Source organism: Natator depressus, chromosome 10 (assembly GCF_965152275.1).
Source record: "Natator depressus isolate rNatDep1 chromosome 10, rNatDep2.hap1, whole genome shotgun sequence".
Lineage (NCBI taxonomy): Eukaryota > Metazoa > Chordata > Testudines > Cheloniidae > Natator > Natator depressus.
In genome coordinates, this window is record NC_134243.1 from 75,418,650 (window position 1) to 75,441,186 (window position 22,537).

Below are 22,537 nucleotides of genomic sequence, written 5' to 3' on the forward strand. Positions count from 1 at the left end.
GGTGGTCTGAGGGCAAGTCCATTACAATGTTCAGAATGTGGGAGAATGAGTATAGGTTGGCGAGCTGAATTTGTATTAATCTAGGATTGAGGCTTCAATTAACATTGGCAAACCAAAAGTATTGGATAGTGTTTCATGTTTTTGCCCTTCCAGCCAGCTACCCTGTGACAGTCAGCTAGCTGAAACATAGCAATTTATAGGTCCAAAGTGGAGTCTGTAAACTCTTAAGATGGCAGAACTATATGATGATTGATGGCCATCAACTAGTGCAGGCTATAGCTGTGAGTACCCTAGTAGGGAATGGATCACTCAAAATTGCCCTGTTCTGTTCATTCCCTCTGAAGCATATGGCTTGGCCACTGTCAGAAACAGGATACTGGGCTAGATGGACCAGTGGTCTGACCCAGTATAGCTGTTCTTATGTTATGTAGTGAGGAATATGATATAGTGTGGGAATATTTCTTCAGAGCACTTGATAGGCTTGGTAAATCTTGCTTTTTTAACACCTTTATGGTTTACCGAAAAACATAAAGGAAGAGAAAGTGAGCAATGAATTTCCACTGATGAAAAATATTTCCTTAAAGTTGCCTAAAATTGAAAATAAAGAAAGCTATGTATTTTGGTTAACAAGGTTCAGCTTTAAGGAGAGAAAGGTGTTATGATACTTTTAATGTTTCTTTTGTTTTCTGTACTCCAGTTCTCTTCAGCAGGAATCAGGCATCTATCTTCCTACCCAAAGCTGAAGTCAATAGGGATCATGCAACTAAATCTCAGCACACAACTTTGAGAATGTATGCCTTATTGTTTAAAAATGTTTGTTTTCTTTATTTTGCTGGTATACGTTTTCAGCATGGTTTTGGTGGTGGTTCTCTTGCCCTTGCCTTCCAACTACCTATAATACACAAGATTCTTTGAAGACCCTGATGTTTTTTATAGAGCATTAACGTACCAAGAATTTTCCTTTGTATTTTGTAAGTCTAGGATTAAAGCTTTTTTCAGCATTTTACCTCATTTAAGTACCTGACCTGTGATATAAAAAGGGCCCCTGTCCTAATATACTGCAGCATGAGCAGCATGGCTGTTCTGTAATCCAAGGTTCCCCTAGTAAATGGTTACTGTCTGTATATCTGTTTCTTTGAGTGAAGGGAATTGTTGTTCCACAATAGCTGAGGGCATAGAGGAACTTACACTAAAGCGACCATGAAATGAGAACATTTTTCCTATCTATTTATCAAAGTGCTTGCAGTTCCCATTCTAAGATAACTGAAAGAATAAGAAATATTGAGCAAAGTGAATGTATATTCAGAGTATTTAAATATAAAAGGATATAAAAATCAACATAGAGGCATTTGATTTTGTCAACTTTTGTTCTGCTTTCCATACTTTTCCATTATGTATATTAAAATTAGGGCTATCAAGCGATTAAAAAAATTAATCGTGATTAATTGCATTGTTAAACAATAGTAGAATGTCATTTTTTTTGAATATTTTAGATGTGTTCTACATTTTCAAATATATTGATTTCAGTTACAACACAGAATATAAAGGGTACAGTGCTCACTTGAGATGTATTTTTGACTACAAATATTTGCATTGTAAAAAACAAAAGAAATAGTATTTTCAATGCACCTAAGTACTGTAGTGCAATCTCTTTATCATGAAAGCTGAACTTCCAAATGTCGAATTATGTATAAAAAAATAACTGCATTCAAAAATAAAACAATGTTAAACTTTAGAGCCTACTTCAGTCAATCGATTAGACAAACAAGTTTGTTTACATTTGCAGGAGATAATAGTGCCCACTTCTTGTTTACATTGTCACCTAAGAGTGAGAACAGGCGTTTGCATGGTGCTGTTGTAGTCAGCGTCGCAAGACATTTATGTGCCAGATGCGCGAAATATTCATATGTCCCTTCATTCTTCAATCAGTATTCCAGAGGATATGCATCCATGCTCATGATGGGTACTGCTCGATAATGACCCAAAGCAGAGCGGACCAATGCATGTTCATTTTCATCATTGGAGTCAGATGCCACCAGCAGAAGGTTGATTTTTTTTTTTTTTTGGTGGTTCGTGTTCTGTAGTTTCTGCATCTGAATGTTGCTCTTTTAAGACTTCTGAAAGCATGCTCCACATCTCGTCCCTCTCAGATTTTGGACAGCACTTCAGATTCTTAAACCTTGGGTTGAGTGCTGTTGCAATTTTTAGATCTCACATTGGTACCTTCTTTGCATTTTGTCAGATTTGCAGTGACAGTGTTTGTAAATCAAACAACGTGTACTGGGTCATCATCCGAGAGTGCTATAACATGAAATATATGGCAGAATGCGAGTAAAACAGAGCAGGGGACATACAATTCTCCCCCAATGAGTTCAGTCACAAATTTAATTAACGCATTATTTTTTAACAAACATCAGCAGCATAGAATCATGCCCTCCGGAATGTGGTTGAAGCATGAAGGGGCATACGAATGTTTAGCATATATGGCATGTACATACCTTGCAACGCTGGCTACAAAAGTGCCATATGAACTCCTGTTCTCGCTTTCAGGTGACATTGTAAATAAGAAGCAGGTAGCAGTATCTCCCGTCAATGTAAACAAACTTGTTTGTCTTAGTGCTTGGCTGAACAAATAGTAGGACTGAGGGGACTTGGAGGCTCTAAAGTTTTACATTGGTTTTTTGGGTTTTTTTGAGTGCAGTTATGTAACAAAAAAAAATCTACATTTGTAAGTTACACTTTCACAGTAGAGATTGCACTACAGTACTTGTATGAGGTGAAATGAAAAATACTATTTCTTTTGTTTTTACAGTGCAAATATTTGTAATAAAAAATAATATAAAGTGAGCACTGTACACTTTGTATTTTCTGTTGTAAAAGAAATCAATATATTTGAAAATGTAGAAAAACATCCAAAAATATGTAATAAATTTCAATTGGTATTCTATTGTTTAACAGTGTGATAAATTGTGATTAATTTTTTTAATCGCAGTTAATTTTTTTGAGTTAATTGTGTGAGTTAACTGCAATTAAACAGCCCTAATTAAAATCTTAATTTTCAGTGACAAAGAGGGGTAAGTGGATAACATCACTACATGGATCAGTTATAAAGAGCTCACCAAGTATGACCCTCTCAGTATATCTGGGCTCTACAGTTTCTAGGGACAGATCCATTTAACAGGTTTTTTTTAGTAGACTAATTTTATTTATTACAATTAAGAGTTTGGCTCTTGTATAGTTATGGTTTTAGTAGAAGATACTGTTCCCACCAACTTCTATTTCACTTGTATAACACTGTGTTAATGACATGACCGTATATTTGAGTAGGAGAAATGAGAATTCACAGTGAACGTTAAACTTGCCTGCATGCTTATAGTAGATGTCTTGTTACTAGAAGTTTAAAGTGCCAGCTCTCAACTGACACTCATTTTTATGTGTTAATTATGGGCATTCAAAGTTTTGTTCTGTCATTTGAAAAACCTCCACTCTTCTTCCTTGTGTAGGTGACCTTTACGAAGAGGAAATTTGGATTAATGAAGAAGGCATACGAACTTAGTGTGCTCTGTGACTGTGAAATAGCACTCATCATTTTTAACAGCTCTAACAAACTCTTTCAGTATGCCAGCACTGATATGGACAAAGTTCTACTCAAATACACAGAATACAATGAACCCCATGAGAGCAGAACCAACTCGGATATTGTTGAGGTAACAACTTGAAAAGATGATCAATTTTCTTATCTTCCTAGTATTTGTTTTGGCAAAATGTAGAGCAGTAAAGGGGTGTTTAAAGTATGTTAAGTAAAATATTTTTGAGTAAGCATTTTAAAAACAGTAGTTATTAAATATGATTTGCTATTTTTCAATTCTATATTTCTCAGTTATAGCTAATGTTACATTTGGTGGTCAAAAGAATCACCGTTTCCACAGTAATCCAATATTGTGAATATTTACTAATAGATATTTGTTTGCTTCTGTGTTAATAGCTAAAGCACAACTACTATGAGAACTCATCAATTCCCACTTTCTGGTTGAATGTCTAAACTAAATAGTAATAGAAACTATGGATTCTCCTTTCAATTGTAGCCTTGCCATAGTTTGGCTGAATTCTTATAAAAGCTATAAAATCTTTCCTTGATATTAATGGGCCAAGTTCTGCACAGCTTCTCTTGTAACTGCACTACTTTCGAAGGATTGCACAAGTGTAACTGAGCAGAATTTGGTCTGTTGTGTCTTATCTGTTGCACAACTATGTGTCGTTTTATTATGTGTCTAAAGTGTCTAAATCTATTTTTATGGCAAAAATGTATTGATAAATTATTTAATTTGTATTAAAACTACTTTTGTACTTTTTTAGCCTTTCAGTATTTTTCCTGTTATGTTCAAAAAGAGAGGATAAAAACAATCAGAATGTGGAGGTACCTGGTCCTCTTGTTTGTTCACTATATGAAAAATATAAAAGTTCTCAACATTCCTCTACTGTAGGTTTATGGTAGTTTTAGTATTACTGTACCTTTAAAGAAAATTTTCTTACATTTTAAATAACTGTCATTTTTATTATTTTCCCTACAAATTTTCTTTAGCGTTAATCTTTTAAAATAGGATTATATATTTAAAATGTCTAATGAGAAAGAAAGATCCTCAAACGTTGAAAACACGTTAGGTAAAAAAATTGAATCCAGTGCCCTTGGAAACAATGTATTGACAAACATAAATGTTACAATTTAAATAAAATTGGGTCTCATTCACTGTTTGAGGAAGTAATGGTTAAATGTGTATAATAAATTTGTAAGTGAAGTTTAATAGTGTTGTCTTGTAACACATGCTAACAGCATTTCTCTGTGTCCCCCTCTCATGGCTAGACCATATATGGAGACTTGATTTGGCTGTTGCCTCCAAGCTAATGGACTCAGTCCTTTAGGTCAAGCACTAGAGGCTCATGCTTTTAGAGTCAGAGGTGCTGGATTCAACCCTTTAGGGGTTTTGTTACAAGAGGTTCAAACTTTTAAAAAAGGAGGAGTGAGGATTCCAAACACTGCTGCTCAATGACCAATAGCTACCAGTAGACCTGATGATATTTGGTCTGTGCTTCAATTGAAATTAGAAGCTCCAATGTTCTAGCCAAACTTTACGCATCATTCACCCACTGGAGACAGTTTTGGAATGCTGATTAGTATAGATAATTTGGCTCCATTGATTGACTCTGTTGTAAATTCACAAGATTATGAGGAAGTTAGTCCTGTTTATGATCCATCTCCAAACAGAATTCATAGCAGCAGAAAATCAGGGAGTAAACAAGCTCTTCATATTTGCTCTTATATCCCAGTTGGTTAGCAAAGGAAAGATGTCAACCTGCCAGACTTATATGATGAACTTTATAATTCATTGATACTGGTAATACATACCTGATTGGATAGACTTGAGGAAACAGTTATTACATCTTTGGGTTGACACAAATAAAGTATGCACAAAGTCGATATAATTACAAGCAGAGGGAAAGAAAACGGTTAACCCTCAGTTCTGTTGTTGCAGATAACATACAAGGAGCCTCTTATTGTGTCTGGATCTGCTGCAGACCCTTATTGCCTTTTCTATAGTTCTGTTGTATGTAGTTCTTAGATTATCAGAGCTAGATTAGTTAATTTTTTAGGGACTTTTCCTTGTCCTCTATACACAACACTGCCCTACATGAAACACAGCCCTCAGCCTCTGTAGATCAGCCCTCTGGACTCTGAATCTCCCTAAAATGATGTCTTCTGAACCCTTTCTGGATGCAGTTTTAGCAAAATTAAAAGAAACCAAGTTGAGGGGTCATCTTGCAAATGTATAGCCTTTCAAGAGTTTTTCACCCCTAGAACTGCATGCATCCCTATGCAGTTATCACAGTTATATCAATCTCTATTTCCTGTTGCTCACACAAATATCTAGTAATTGCTTCCTCCTGTCTGGCCAGTAAAACTGATATTATCCTTATTGATGGATTACCAAGATCATCAGAGGTAGGTAAGGTAGGCTGACCTCTTTCCTTAGAGATACATTCCAGATTAAAAAATAGATTAAAAAAGTAATATTATGTAGCTAATATTCAGTTCTGTTATGAAAAGTATCTCAGGGACAATGTAGAATTTCATGCTCACTTCACAGGGAAAACATTGGCAGGGGGTGGAGGAGGGAAGGGGCATGCATGGCTTTTTAAAATCAGCTTGTGCTGCATTCTCAACATGGGACCTGAGACCCATTGAATTCATCGCCTAAAATTACTGTTCAGCTCTCTTGGGTGTTGCTGCTCAGACAATTAACAGATAATTTTTCAGGTGAGGGAAGGATGGGATAGTTTTGCTTGCCAACATACAAATATTTGCTCAACTTCAGCTACTTCTCCTCCTTGATTTGGATGAGATTTGTTCCTGGAGGGCTGTGAATAATACTCAGGATATACAGAAATAAATATCCTGCTTCTTCTGTTTCAGAGATCCCTTTTTGTATTCCAGTTACTGTATCTAGGTATTTATACCATGCTCATTAACGTAATGTTTGAGTAAATTCTCATGGAGTTGAGTGGGAGCTCTGGGGACATATAATTGTGGTCTAAATCCACCAGGTTAAACTTTAAGTAAAAGGATGAGCCTCTTTTCTCTTAACGTTAATGTATAAAATGCTTAACTGATGGAAGGTTTATATAATCTTACACGCCTTTTTATTTTTATGATTTTTAGATGCATCCTGATATTCTAACATAGTTTTTTTTCTTATGCCATTAACTTACTGCAGCTTCTTTCTCCCTAAAAAATACAGACTATATTTCACAAAAGGTTGTTAGACATTCAAAGGCAGTTTAGATATTAGCAGCTCCAGGTGGGAGATCCTGGAGAATTATTATTTATTATTGTATTACGATAGCACCATGAACAATGATCTTGTTATGTTAGGCACTGTAGAAACACAGAGGGAAAAAAAGACAGTACATGCCCCAAGAGTTCACAATCTTTCACCAACATCTCCCATTCCTAAATGATCTTTATTCCACCTCATTCATAGCTGTCCCTGCTATTGTGCAGTAATCTTGTGGTAATGAGTTCCATGGTTTAATCCTGCATATAGTATGTATTTAAAAAACATTTTTTTCAGCTTTATATTTGTTGCCTTTAAATTTAATTGGGTGTCACCTTGTTCTTATATTGTGAGAGTTATTAGAAATGCCCAACTGATCTTTTGTAGGGCAACTTAGTAACCAGCCAGTGTTGAGTGCAAAGGAACGATAAACAGTACATCCTTTTAATCAGAAACCAAAACCTATCCTTGAGGATCTGAAGTTTGAAGGCAGCTCGTGAACTTGTGTCACAGAAATGGTATATTATGCTTCTACATATGGTTATGTTCTTATTCATTATGAAAACAATGGTCTAAGCACTTTTAAGAAACCTCTAATGTCTGTGAAATAATCATATTACTGTTTGCATTTTGTCTGATCAGGAAGATTACCAGACTAGATATGGACCATAGTGAAAATTATTTGTGCTCTTCTATTCTGTCAAAATACAAACAAACAAAAAAAACCCCTCACAAATGCCATTGTTTTATTTTTGATGTTGCTGGCCTGATTTAAAAAGACAAAATCCAAGAATTTCATGGTTATACCTTCACTATCTGTAACTCATATGTTCTGCAATAACTTGCACAATTGAATTAAAAATATATAGTTCCTTGCAATAACAAAACACAGTATTATAGGTTAGGGACAAAGTGAAAGCCTTAATTTTGAATTTTCTTATCTTAAATCTGCCACTTCATCACTGTAATTTATCTTTTAATTTAATTTTCTACAAACAATTGATACTCTGCCATGGCAGTATTCAATTAGCATTTGAACTGAAGATGAAATGTTTGCTAATTTAGTTTAACAAAGGAGAGATGAACTGCAGTCAAGAATCTGGTTAGCTACCAAAGTACCCAAATCTTTTAGTCCAATGGATCTGAAAGCTATTTCTCTCCCGAGTAAAACAGGTGAAAAGAGAACAACTGTCACCTGTTTGGCTACTCTGTGATGTTGGCAAATACCCTCCAAACGTCTTTCTTTGTTAAGGTGATTTTTCAGTATTTGATGCCTAGGAATTTGTTATTGGCTATGATTGATTTTTGTATAAAAGGCAGTTTACAAAAAAAGTAGTGTTTTTTTGGAGATAGAAAAGGAGTACTTGATGCATCCGATGAAGTGAGCTGTAGCTCACGAAAGCTTATGCTCAGATAAATTTGTTAGTCTCTAAGGTGCCACAAGTACTCCTTTTCTTTTTGCAAATACAGACCAACACGGCTGCTACTCTGAAACCTTTTTGGAGATAAGCTCTAGTGATTAAGGGAATGTTTTCAAAAGCCTCTAAGGGCATGTCTACACAGTGCGGTGATGCGTTCTTCTTGGGTGTCATTTCTGAAGCACACTAATGTGCTGCTCATTACTTGGTCAGTGTAGATCCTGCTGGTGTGCACTAAAGGTTCCATAGTGCACTTTAATCTAGTTCTGTGCACTAGACTAGAGAACCTTTAGTGCACACTAGCAAGGTCTACACTGACCAAGTAATACATAGCACGTTAGTACACTTTAGAAATCAAATCCCAGTGGAGTGCATTATCTCACTTTGTAGACAAACCTTAAGTCCCAATTTCAAACGTGACTTAGATGCTTAGGAGGCTAAGTCCCATGGACTTTGGCTCCTAAGAGTTAGAGACGAGGTGGGTGAGGTAATATTTTTTTATTGGACCAAGTTCTGTGTAAGCTCAAAAGTTTGTCTCTCTCATCAACAGAAGTTGGTCCAGTAAGAGATATCACCTCACTCCCTTGTCTAATATCTTGGGACCAACACGGCTACAACACCAATGCACTTAAGGATTGTCACTTTTGAAATTGTTGCTTAGGCTCCTACATCACTTGTGTGCTTTTGAAAGTTCCACAGTAGTTGATCTAACCTGTTGTGGAATGTGTATAAGTAATTCATTGCTTTGAAGTCACTGTAGTAATATTTTTCAAGGCCAAAGGGTACCAACACTCTGTTAGGTATCTTACAGGCTACTGATCTGAAATTTGATCTTTTTGAAATGCAGTATCTGAGTGGTTAGTTCATACTTCTGCTTTAGTATCAAATGGCAAACTCCAGTTCTTCATGCTCCTCCACATTCAAGAGGCGAAACTGCACTTATATCCTACAAGGCTCATCACCTTTTGTTTATACTGTAGTGTCACGAAAGAGATGAAATTATGTTGACTTTCAATTACTGTGAGATGATGTCCAGTCATTTCAAATGTGACGGGTTTCAGAGGGGTAGCCGTGTTAGTCTGTATCAGCAAAAACAACGAGGAGTCCTTGTAGCACCTAAGAGACTAAAAGAAAAGGAGTACTTGTGGCACCTTAGAGACCAACCAATTTATTTGAGCATAAGCTTTCGTGAGCTACAGCATTCCGATGAAGTGAGCTGTAGCTCACAAAAGCTTATGCTCAAATAAATTGGTTAGTCTCTAAGGTGCCACAAGTCCTCCTTTTCTTTTTTGCGAATACAGACTAGCATGGCTGCTACTCTGAAACCTAAGAGACTAACAAATTTATTTTGGCATAAGCTTTTGTGGGCTAAAAGGGTTAGCCCACAAAAGCTTATGCCCAGATAAATTTGTTAGCCTCTTAGGTGCCACAAGGACTCCTTGTTGTTTTTCCAGTAATTTCAAAGAACAACATGAAATGAATAGTGTGGTTCTCCTAACTGTCCCTTCACTGGAAGCAGAGTTGTAACCAAAATCTTGCTCAAACTGGATACTGAGATGGTTATTTAAGAAGAAGTGGGAAACATTTCATAGGAGTTTATATGAAATTATATTCTTTTATATTAAATCAATTCTATTTTATACATATTAAATGACAATTGCATATACACAATTACGTTATGTGCTGCAATTAATTATATATTAATATATAATATATATTAATATATAAATAAAACTAAGTTAACACTTGACAAATTCACTTGCCTACTTGAGTTTGGTGAGTAAGGAATCCTGAATCATATTTGTTGTGGCTTAGAATCACTTCAGGATCAGCTTTATCCCCTTGCATTGTTGGTACAATATATAATGCAGTTCTATCTCAGTAGTGGGGGAGGGAGCCAACCAGTCGAACACCAACTTGCTTTTCAGTCTTGTATGTACTCATAACCAGTAAGAAAATCTTCTGTCTAGTGACCTTCTTATTTACTCTGAAGTACACAGTAGATCTTTCAGAGTAGCAGCCGTGTTAGTCTGTATCCGCAAAAAGAAAAGGAGGACTTGTGGCACCTTAGAGACTAACAAATTTATTTGAGCATAAGCTTTCATGAGCTACAGCTCACTTCATCGGATGCAGTGAGCTGTAGCTCATGAAGGCTTATGCTCAAATAAATTTGTTAATCTCTAAGGTGCCACAAGTACTCCTTTTCTTTTTACAGTAGATCTTTTTATCTTGGACAGTCTGCATGGATGTTTAATAACTGTGAAAAAGTACAACAGTCTCTATCACAAAAATGTATATCTACATTAATTGGTATAGTTTAATTTATACAATGTTGCTATACTAGAATAATGATCACAGGACCATTGTTTCCTGGTTTGAAATAAATTGAGGTGATCTTGATGATTGTGTAAATTAGCTTAGCTCTTACGTAATGGGAATGCTTTTCCTGTGATGATTTTGCATGGCATTAATGATTTTTTTGATAGTAGGTTTGCATCCATGTATTATTTCTGTCTTGTGGATTGTCATTGCTGTTGCTGAAAGGTGAAAAAAAGTATATGTATCTTACTGTTATGCTAACTGGAAGCAAGCCGATGTACACAAATATGCAATTTCCGAAAATAGTGCAAACAAGCTATGCTCTGAATCTAATATTTAGTGTGTAGAAAGAGCAATATACATTTAACATTGGGTCACACTTTGATTATAAACAACTACGAGTATCTATCCTCTTATGATCAAAAACAGCATGTGCACTATAAGAGACTTGTTTGTTAAGGTCCATGGCTTTTGAGTGTAGTATGCAGATCTCATCCACACATGCAAGGCCTGCAGCATAAACAAGCAGATGTACCTCCACAGCTAGATGAAGTGTGTGCCGGAGGATAAGTGTAACGCTGTAGAGATCAGAGAGGTCGGTGTGGAAACACTAAGGTTACAAGCCGAAAGCTAGGGAATAAGATAGGTATAGTGTTCCTGTTTTTACCAGCCTCTTTTTGTTTTGTTTTGTTATGATTTTTGACCTTGGATACAGGTAACCAACACACTCACTGAAATTAAGTTCTTTACCTTTTTATGTGATTACAGTATGCTTTTACCATATTTTGAGGGTACTTGAAAGAATTCCATAGTCTTTTTGCATTGGGTGAAGTTGATGAAAAACTCTTAAGAGCTTGCCTTCATGAACAGTTAGTTCATGGCAAGCTATGGTGTGAATCTGCCCCACCCAGCCTGCTGTGGACCAAGCTCTGAAGTGCATTAATAGTTCGTTAATGCACTTTGGTCTAGTCCTCTTTGAAACAGGAGTAGACCCAAGTGCATTAATGACCCATTAATGTGTCATCAGGGTCCAGGTGGACAGTTAATCCGCAGCAGGCTAGTGTGGGGTAAATTCACTCCTCTGCTTGCCGTGAACTAAATATTTGTGTAGACTAATATTTAAAAGCCCTACATTTTTAAAAATAATGTAATCTCTGCCCAGAAAAAAGAGAGAGGTAAAAAAAGAGAAAATGAAAAAGACCTTGAGTACACTAGTTCTGTTTCCCTTCCAGTGTTGGATTGTTCCCTCTTTTGAATACTTACTGATTATGTCCAGTCTTCTTTTGTGTGTGCCAAGAAATAGTTTTTCCATCATATCTATTGAGAGATGCTATATGAGGTGAGAAATAAATGAAATAAGAAGTCAGAGAACAAGTGATAGCTGATGTCAACTAATATCATCTGCATAAAAGGTGATGAGGCTTAAACCAGCCAATGAAATGTTTCAGAAGAGAAGCCTCACAGTATTTCAAAAAGAGGGCCAAAGAATCAATTTTTAGTCATTTTTTGAATGGTATGAAAACGCAGCTTCAATCAGAAATGAAAAGAAAACTAATTCCTGAAAGTAGAGCCCTCTAAAAGTTCTTTTCATATTTTTCATATTTGTAAATTCCTTTCTTTAGTTGCAAGTTTAGTTGCACTGTAGCTGTGATGAATTCATACATATATATACTCATAATGGAATTCATGTCACACAGTAAGTTGTAGCATCTTTTTTGTACATAGAGGCCAAATTCTTTGATGATTTACAGCCCATTGATTTCACTGAGATTCTATGGTTGGGAGTCAGTTCACATTTTCTGTTACCCTCCTGATTTACTCATAGCTGTTAAATAGCCATAAAACTAATAAATTCAGTGATGTTGACTAATTTTATCCGTTTAAATTTGTTTTTCTCTGAAAGTAGATCTTCATGCAGGCTGCCAAAGTTGGACAAGAGTGTATTTTTAAATAGCTTTACAAGCCGAGAGTGTCATTTTTTTTATTTCACTAACATATTTGATATCTCTGCAATGAAATGTTTTGCACAGTAGGTGCATATTATGTATGTAGGTGGGGAGGTCTTGGCTTTGTATTTAAAGCATATTTTGTTATATAAAAGACTATTGTTTGTAATTTAGAGCTATATGGAATGTGTCAGTAGCTTCCTTTTTTCATGGCTGATTTATGCTGTGTAGTTTATGCACACGTTACAAGGAGGAGGGGAAAAATTGTTCTCATTAACCCCTGAGGATAGGACAAGAAGCAATGGGCTTAAATTGAAGCAAGGGAGGTTTAGGCTGGACATTAGGAAAAACTTCCTAACTGTCAAGGTAGTTAAGCCCTGGAATAAATTGCCTAGGGGGGTTGTGGAATCTTCGTCATTGGAGATTTTTAAGAGCAGGTTAGACAATGACCTGTCAGGGATGGTCTAGAATACTTAGTCCTGCCTTGAATGCAGGAGGCTGCATTAGACGGCCTCTTGGGGCACCTTCCAGTCCTAGGATTCTAAGTGCTTTCTACTCTGGGATTGCACAATGGGTACTCAATCCAGATTCCAATTAGTATTATAATGTGTATCTCCCTTGGTCATCTCATGTAGTCCAATATTGTTATTCCACCAACCTCTGACATATTAGTTCTTAAAAACACTAGCATAAAACAGAATGGCTGAAGAATGGGAGTGATATGAGGCTGAGTAGCCAGGGGAGAAGAGAAAGGGAGAAAAAATTCACAGGTAGGGAGGAAGTAATATGGTAAAGGGGAGAAAAATAGATGTTACAGAAACATTCCTTGTTTGTCAATCATAATCAAGAAGCGCTTTTCTCTTAAAGAAAAACAAACAAACAAAAAAAAAACAGGTACCAAGAAGTGGCAGCAGCAATGGGGAAGTCCACATCACCTGTCTATGGTTACCAGAACTATGCTGTTGACCCCTATTTTTTGTCATTGCTGGAACACTGTGCCACTGAACAAATTCCTGATACACTGTCTGTAAATATTTCAGGTTACATTTCTACAGTAGCAGACTTTTTTGCACTACCAAGCAAAATTATCTCCATGTTGACCTGACACAATGCTTTGGAGAGCACAAGGCAAATAAAACAGAATATTATGTGTAATGTTGCAGAAATTATATTTGACTAATGCAGCAGTTCTCAAGCTGTGGGTCAGGACCCCAAAGTGGGTTGGGACCCATTTTAATGGGGTCACCAGAGCTGTCTTAGACTTGCTAGGGTCCAGAGCTGGAGCCCAAGCCCCACCGCCATGGGCCGAAACCCGAGGGCTTCAGCCCTGGGTTGTGGGGTTCAGGTTACAGGCCCCCTGTCTGGGGCTGAAGCCCTTGGGCTTCAGCTTTGCCCCCCCACGCCCGAAGTGGCAGGGCTTGGGCTTTGGTCTCCCCCCCCCTCCTGGGGTCATGTAGTAATTTTTGTTGTCAGAAAGGAGTCTCAATGCAATTAAGTTTGAGAATCCCTGGACTAATGTATCTGTTTGGCACAAAAGTTGATCAAGAATAGTTTTGATTGTTTAAAATAATGGTAAGAAACAGGTTGCAATCTGGAGCCTTAAATTTGTTTCCTTTTTGAACACTTTTCCCATTGGTTATACCAGTAAATCTGATCATGTAAGTTAGTCTATAGTATAGTTGAGACAAAGTGGGTGAGGTAATACTAATAAGAAATACTATCTAATCCACATTGTCTCTTTTAATATCCTGGGGCCAACATGGCTACAACAACATTGCAAATAATTATATAGCTGTACAGTTTAGAACTCTAAACTATTGCAATTTATTTTGCAAATTAATATTCAAAAGATTTATGGTGTAGGTCTACACTACAGACCCATTGGTATACCTACATCTCTCAGCGGTGTGAAAAATCCACACCCCTAAGTTGAAGTAGTTTCACCAACCTAACCACTGGTGTAGACAGTGCTGTGTTGATGGGAGAGCCTCTCCTGCTGATATAGCTACACCTCTCACAGAGTTGGATTAACTACATCAACAGGAGACGCTCTCCCATCGGCATAGGAGCATCTTTACTTACGCACTACAGTGGCGCAGCTGTACTGATGCAGTACATTTTTAAGTGTAGTGCCTTCAGATTTGTCATAATTTTCTCATACATAGAAAATCCACAGAATTGAAAAATGACTGTTGGGGTTGACTCCAATCTATATAGGACCACAGAAACAGCTCATTGGTCAAAATTCTTGGTGCTCACACAGCTCTACTTACAAAAGTTAGGTAACTGCCTCACAGCTCTAGTCTTCTGCCTCACAGCTCTAGCCTTCTGCCTCAGTCTGCTTAGTTTATTAACAAGAAGATTAAAAGGTGACTTTATTACTGTGTACAAGTACTTTCATGGAGAGGAAAACACTCTGTACTGAAGGGCTTTTTAATCTAGTGGGAAAAGGAGACTTTTAATCCTACTTTGAGTCAGATACAGTGTGGTCTTAGCATACTGCTGCAAACTTTTTCTGATTGTGGATGCCATTATATGTCAGTTTTGTCTGTTCACTTCACATATTGCCAGCCATCAGTGAACAATTCTTATTGTCCGCGAACAATTCAAAAGGATAAATGGGCTGGCTGTCCAACCAACTGGGATTAACAACATAAAATCCCATCTCTAGTTCATTCATGGCATTCCTTTAGACAACATGCATGGTTTACTGCAGCAGGGTTGAAGATTAAAAGTCCAGACCTGGAAATAAACGTTGTCTTTCACACCATTGACTGCTTGTGAAAATAGTATCAATCCTGATCATTCTTTAAAAATACAAATAAGTTAAAAGGGTTAGTCTAAGAATAACTGTAGCTTTTGAAGATACTAATAAAGTGAACAAAAATTAACAAAAAATTGCCTTTCATACAAATTTAACTTGTTCCAGTAGCTTAATTTAGTAACTTCAACCCCAATGTTAACAATATTTATTGTTCTGATTTGATTTCAGCTTTGCCACATTCATAGATTCACAGATATTAAGGTCATTATACTAGTCTATTAAAGCATACAATGATTGTGATTGCTTAAAGACTTCTTAAAAAAAGACTCCGTATTACAGTGCTGACCTTTATGATACAATCATAATAGAAAGGAAATTAATCTGACAGAATGGAACAGAGGAATAACACTTTCTTATAGATATTGCTGGCTCAGTTCCAACATTGTGTAGCCATCGAGGTAGCAAAATGTATTTGTACACTCAGTTATAGGTTGACCTAAACGGAACTACTTGATAATATTGGATGTATGCATAATATTGGGGAAAAAAGACTACATCAAATAATTATTTTCTCAGAATATAAAAATAATTTTCAAGAGGTGTATAATAATCAAATATTGGTTTGTTACCTTCTTTAATGTTAAGAAGACTACTATCTTTTAAGCGAATAACTGCTGAAGAAGAATAATAATCCAAAGGAAAAATTACAAAATTCGATACCATTTTGGGGTAAGAAAGAAAGCTGAAAATGTTGAGAAGGAAACTTTGTAAAAACTTTTGCCTCAAATTGTAGAAAACATAATTACATAACTGAGACTAAAATATTAATATAATATTGATACAATCAGAATTCTTAATTTTTAGCTCCCTTCTGAGAAAGTATAGTGTCAATAGTTATCAGAAGCAAGAATGCAGTGACAAACACTTAGTGAATCTATGGGTATGTTGCCCTGAAAGCATGAAGGCTTTCTGTTTAACTTGGAGAGAAGCCCAATCTGTCTTGACTCACTAAAGAATTATGTAAAAGTAGTTTTGTGTGCAAGATTTAAAAAAAAAATTTTTTTTGAGGTTGAACAGATTCACTTTGGTGCAGATATTTGCAATATATGTTGGCAATTATGGGCCAGCTGTCCATAATCGGTACGCCAAGACAAGTTTACCTGGAATGAGACAGAAACAAATCAAAGAGGGCTTTAGAACATAATTCCGTGGAAAGAAGCTTGTACATTTAATACTCTCCAAACTGTTCCTTTTGTTTTGTTTAATTTTTATTTTTTTCCAGTGATGTCTATTGCAATAAAATCCCAAATCACAAAGCATTTTTCCATATGAGGTTAGAGGAGGGGGAATAGTTTCCAGGAAAGGTGAAAATATTTTCACAATGACAAAACTTAAAAATATTTTGGAAAAAGAGAAATGACATCTCTTTTGTGTGTTTGTGATTAGGTTTGTCCTACACTTACAAATATTTTGAGCCTGAAAGACAGTTCATTCAGTGTGATGTTCTTAAATATGAACTAAGGTCTTTTATTTATCTTTGAAATCTTCCCATAAAATCATGTTGTTGTAGTTGTATTTATCCACTTTAAAAGTAAAACATGCACATAGCATCTTTATTTTATGTTGGTATTGCGCAAATTGTTTCTTTTGGCACTGTGATGACTAAGTAACTTGACATGTTTTTTAAAAATGACACACGTTATTCGTGATGTTAGGAAAGCTGACACTGTTAGAAAAAAGTTTCTTTGTTGCCAGTTAGATAATGTCATTTTGTATTACCTGATGTCTGATATATGGAGAATTGCCAGAAGTAGAATAAATTAAAAAAGATAACAGCTCTGGGCTGATGAAAAATACAGCATTCTCTTTTCATGTTTCATATTTGGACAAATCACATTTTAATTTTTGTCTCTAGATAACCTGAAGCTACAGTTTCTGCTTGTCCTAACCAGCATCTGGACTAATGTTTGTAGAGCTAACAAAGATAGAGTAGCTGCACCTTTGACATGAAGCTAATGTTTGTATTTTTGTCTTCAGTTTAAAGAAAATAGAATTTTCCCATTTACTTGGTTCTAAAGGAATGAAACTGCTTTTTCTTATAGTTCATGGACATTTTGACACACATCTGTGTGCCTAGATAGATATTCATTCTACCCCTCTGGTTTAAACTACTTCTAATTTAAAAGCAAAAATTAGAAATGTCAAGTTTATCTTTGAATTGTAGCATCCTCTGCAGGATGAGGGATGTTTTATATAGTATTTCGGTTTACATTGATTTGCACCTTACCTTCAGCTTCCTTGATTTTTTTACTTGAACTTGTTTTTTACTGGAAGCAGAAACAAACTTTCAGAGGAAAGAATGACTGCTAGAGAATGAATTAACAGCATCTGCTGCTAAGTCATTTAGAATCCATAGATAGGATAAATTATGTTCCTCTAAATATAATTGTAAAAGAGATAAGTGAGTCAGTGATTGTGGACTGTCATTTTAAAGATTTTTGTTTTGGCTTTTTGTTGTTCCACAAACACTGATCCTGTGTTGTTAGCATTTTTATTCTGATCTACCAAATTCTACACTGTATCTGTATTTAATTCAGTGGAAACCTATACATTCAGATAAAACACCTTGGCAGATGATAGTACATGGTCATCCCAAAATACTTAAAGAACAGAGGCACTGTCTATTCAAGACACTCAAAACAATTAAGTTGAAGTTGAACCATAGATAAGAGTCAGGTGCCAATACTAATTTATAACTAGTTTTTATATTTTAAAAAGCCGTATTCCAGGGATCAGCAACCTTTGGCACACGGCCCACCAGGGAAAGCCCTTGGAGGGCCAGGCCGGTTTGTTTACCTGCCGTGTCCGCAGGTTCATCCAATTGCAGCTCCCACTGGCTGTGGTTCATCGCTCCAGGACACTGGGGTTGCGGGAAGGGCGGCAAGCACATCACTCGGCCCGCACTGCTTCCTGCAGCCCCCATTGGCCTGGAGCGGGCCATGTGCGAAAGGCTGCTGATCCCTGCCATATACTATATAAAGAATCCTAAAATGCAATGAAAATATATATGGACTCAGTACTTCAGAAATATTCAAATGCTCTTCAAAATTTAGTATGCTGTGTGACTGCATGGGTGTGATGGGTTTAGATTAAAACACAAAACAAGTTTATTAACTACAATAAGATAAATTTTAAGTGATTACCTAGTAAATAAAGAAAACGCAAACTAAGCGTAATGTACTAGAAGGATAGGATTTGAATTAATAATCTCTCACCCTGACTGATGATACAAGCAGGCTTGCAGATTCTAAAGGCACAAGCCGCACTTGCTTTGCAGTTTGGGCTTCCCACCCTTGTTCCAAGTCCTTTTCTTTCAAAGCTTTTCATATATGTTCAGTTGTAGGAGAGTGAAGAACAACAGAAGAGGTCACTCCCTGCCTTATATAGCTTTAGCATATGTTCCAAAAACAGTTCCCATTCCAGTTTGTTGAAAAATACAGGTACCCAAAATGGAGTCCAGTCATGTGGGCTGGTCACATGCCCATGCCTATTGTTTTCCCTAGTGGCGCATTACCCTGAATGCGCCCTTCACAATCAACTATTTAGACTAGAAGCATCTTGCCTAGTGGGTGTCATCCAGGTGTGACCACATGTAAAATACAGCTACATGGTCAGTATTCATACCTTCAGATATAAAAAAATATATGCATACAAATAGGATAATCATATTCAGCAAATCATAACTTTTCCAATGATACCTTACATGACCCATCTTGTACAAAATGCATCATAACTATGCCATAATTATGTCATATATATAATACCACTATGAAGAAAATGGGGTGTAGTGTCACAATGGGTATTTTAAATTTTGATAAGGATTACAGATACAATCATTAATTAGAGCATATCTATAACAAAACTTCATCTAGCATACATTATCTCTGGTTTCCTAAGTCTAGCTTCCATGGCATCTCTGGCTGGTAGTCAGCCTGCTTGGCAAAGCACTACTGATGGTAAGATTACTCACAGCTGAGTTCAGACTTCAACACTGTTCTTTCTTTCCTTCTCTGTCTTGCCGTGATATTAGTGAGATGCTAGTGAGATTCAGATGCTAGTGAGATAAGAGCATTCAGTACAGGACTGTTGTGACAAAAGGGTCTATAACCAGGGCTCCGTGTCTGTCACAGAGGTCAAGGATGTCATGGATTCTGTGACTTTCTGTGACTTCCGTAGCGGCCAGTGTGGCTGACCCCAGGGCCACCCAAGCAGCTGGCCTTGGGGCCAGCTGCACCAGCCACTGCTGGGGCTGGTCCCAGGGACCACCTGAGCAGCAGTCCCAGGGGCAGCAGGAGCAGCTGCAACTTGGTGGCCCCCAGCAGTGGTCCCGGGAGTAGCCAGAGCAGAGGGAGGAGGGCGGCCCCAGCGATGGCTAAAGCAGCTGCTGCTCAGCGACCCCTGGCAGCTGGTGCTGCTGGCCACCAGGCCTCCCTCCTGAGCAGAGGCCCCACAGGGGTACTCGCAAGTAGCGGTCCCCCCTTGCAGCGTGCTCCCCAGAGCAGCGTCTCCCCACAGGGCTCCCAGAGCAGTGGCCCCCCCGCTAAGATTTAGGCAGGGGTATTTATAGTACGAGTCATGGACAGGTCACAGGCTGTGAATCATAGGCACCGACACTGTGGGTGCTCCAGGACTGGTGCACCCCCAGAAAGAAAGTAGAGGGTGCTTAGCACCCGCTGGCAGCCAGCTCCCTCCCTCCCTCCACCGCCAGTGCTTCCTGCCCGCCTGCAGCCTCACCGATCATTTCCTCCTTCCTCCCACCACCTCCTGCATCCCTCAATCAGCTGTTTTGTGGCATGCAGGAGGCTCTGGGAGGAGTGGGGATGGGGCATGCTCAAGAGACTGGGCAGGAAGAGGGTGGTGGCTTGGGGGAAGGGGTCAGGTGGTGGCGGGGCCTGGAGCAGAGCGGAGGTGTTGAGCACCCCCGGGGCGTGGAGGAAGCCAGTGCCTATGCCGGCAGTTTTTGTTTATTGCCTGTGACGTGTCCATGACTTTTATTAAAAATACCCATGACTAAATCATAGCCTTGCCTATAACTTTTGGCTGTTTATGAATTAACCATGAAAAGTAGGTCAAGTTATTTTTAATGAAGAGTGCTATAAACTGGGAAAAAAAGGAGTTAGTCCAAACAAAAAGGCGTACTGATATAACTCAAGGACTGTTTTGAGATCATGCTTGGTAAACAAGAAAATGTGGGTCTGGAAATTAATGAACCAAATTGGCGTGTCAGAAACTAGGCCTATTTGGTGGCCAAAATAATGAGGGGGAGGGGCTATTCTACCCACTACACCCTTTTTGGGTCCTTAAAAAAAGAGACTTTAAGGGGAAAATACCTGATGGAGGCTACTGAAGCAAGCTTCACCATCATGGCTGCCACCCCCACCATCTCCTTGGACCCTGAGCTTTCGTTGTCATAATCCTGCAAAATGTTCTGACCAGAACAGGCCAGCGAGAGAGGGACCCAGATAATATTACCACCTCTATCAGCTCCAGCTAAATCCTAAACACCACCTGGGATAAAACGGAATCAGAGTTTAATGGCAGCAACAACAGCAGCTGCAACCCATTTCAACTAACTTCTTCTCTTTTCCCAAGAAACACAGTTATTGCCATCTTCAATACTAGCTAAGAGACTGTCAAACAAAGGGGTTTTCCTTCTAAAAATTCTCTCTAGCTATGGAAAAGGGGAACAAAGGACATTAAAATGAAAACTTTAATACTTTACATTTCAAATATTTAACTGTTTTCCTTCTTTTCTTTGTCTTTAATAAAAGGGGGAAAGGATTTTTAATGATGTGTTTGCCATGGTACCAAGCAGGCTCAGATCTCTATGTACAAAACCCTAGACCTTGGTGAACACTGGTTTGATCCTTGTGATCAATGTGACAGGACCAATCTTTCTGAACACAAATGACACTCTCCTTTTCTCAGATAACTTGCTGAATATTTGGGTTTGGTTCCCATCCCTGCCGTTAAGTATTTATTGCTTGATGTATGCCTGGCAAATTTCCAGAGCTGTGGTCCAGGTCTTAAAATTTTGAATATTTGAGACCTGAACAGACACCTTCTTTTTAAAGTACACCAAATTCCATGCTGGTGTGGGGCAAGTCCCTGTTAAATGGAATGCTGAGGGGTAGTGTACTCCATAAGGGGAATCGCTATCTGCAAGGAACATTCTGCAATTATTAGTTAATTTTAAATTACCTTTAATTATTATGGTTTCAAATTATTGGATCGTGCTGTCCTCTTAGATGACATAGCATTTTCATGAAGATCACATTAAACTTATAACCATATTAGCTAGTAAAGATGTGAGCTATTTATACCTCTTAAATCTGAAGAATGTTTTAAAATCTAATTTCAAAAAGATTTAAACACCCTTCATTTGCACTGTACTGTACTCTCCTTTACAATGTACTATAAGTAAACTTAATTGGAATAATGCAAAGTATTGAACATTCATAACAGCAAGAGCAAAATCTGTTTCCATTATTGCTAGAGTATTTTATTTTCAAGATGATGTTTGCTCAAGATGATGAATACTCTTACCACTTGCATATTTGACTGCAGAAAATTCCTGCTATCATGCTATGAATTAAATTTTATATACAATTTTGTCATAATTTAACTTTCCAGTATGAAAAGTCTACTTGATACAACTTGCTTTTAAATCCAAATCTGAATAATCTTTTTAAGTCTGTTAATCACTCAGTTCTGAGTATATGGAAAGCAAATCACAAACTGCAGTATTTGATGAAAAGATTAAATTAAAACTGGCATTGTACCAGGTTTTCTACTGATCCAACCAAATTATTGTATGAAATTTCAGATTACAAAATAATCTAGTGTACAGGATTGGGTACATTGTTTTGTCATGTGCTTGTCATACTCTTGATTAAGGGTCTCCTCAGTGAGTTATGTACAGTTCCTTTCAGGATGCATAAATCATTTGGAATAACCCCCAATTGCATAAACATGTACATTTTAATCATCACTTAGGTTGAAAATGATAGATTGCCAGGATAAAACTAGTTTTCTTTTCTCTGATGAAAGAACTGAATTGCGTTACATTTGTTTTCTTTTTGATTTTATGTGCTAGGATATCACCTGGCTTATTGGATGTATGACTGTACATCTTAAAGGAAGATTTGTTGTTTCTGCAACTTCTCAAATGAGGGTTTAATATTTTTAGCCCAGACTTTA

At 37.3% G+C, this 22,537-nt stretch overlaps 1 protein-coding gene across 8 annotated transcripts in view; it reads left to right on the forward strand.

Annotated features, from left to right (window-relative positions):
• The window catches only part of MEF2A (myocyte enhancer factor 2A), a 155,931-nt gene that overhangs the window by 69,928 nt on the left and 63,466 nt on the right, over positions 1-22,537 (forward strand). For all 8 annotated transcript variants that reach the window (XM_074966536.1, XM_074966533.1, XM_074966534.1 and 5 more), the window contains one exon: positions 3,504-3,707. In XM_074966536.1, coding sequence (XP_074822637.1) covers positions 3,504-3,707 — 204 coding nt within the window. The remainder of the gene's footprint in view (positions 1-3,503; positions 3,708-22,537) is intronic.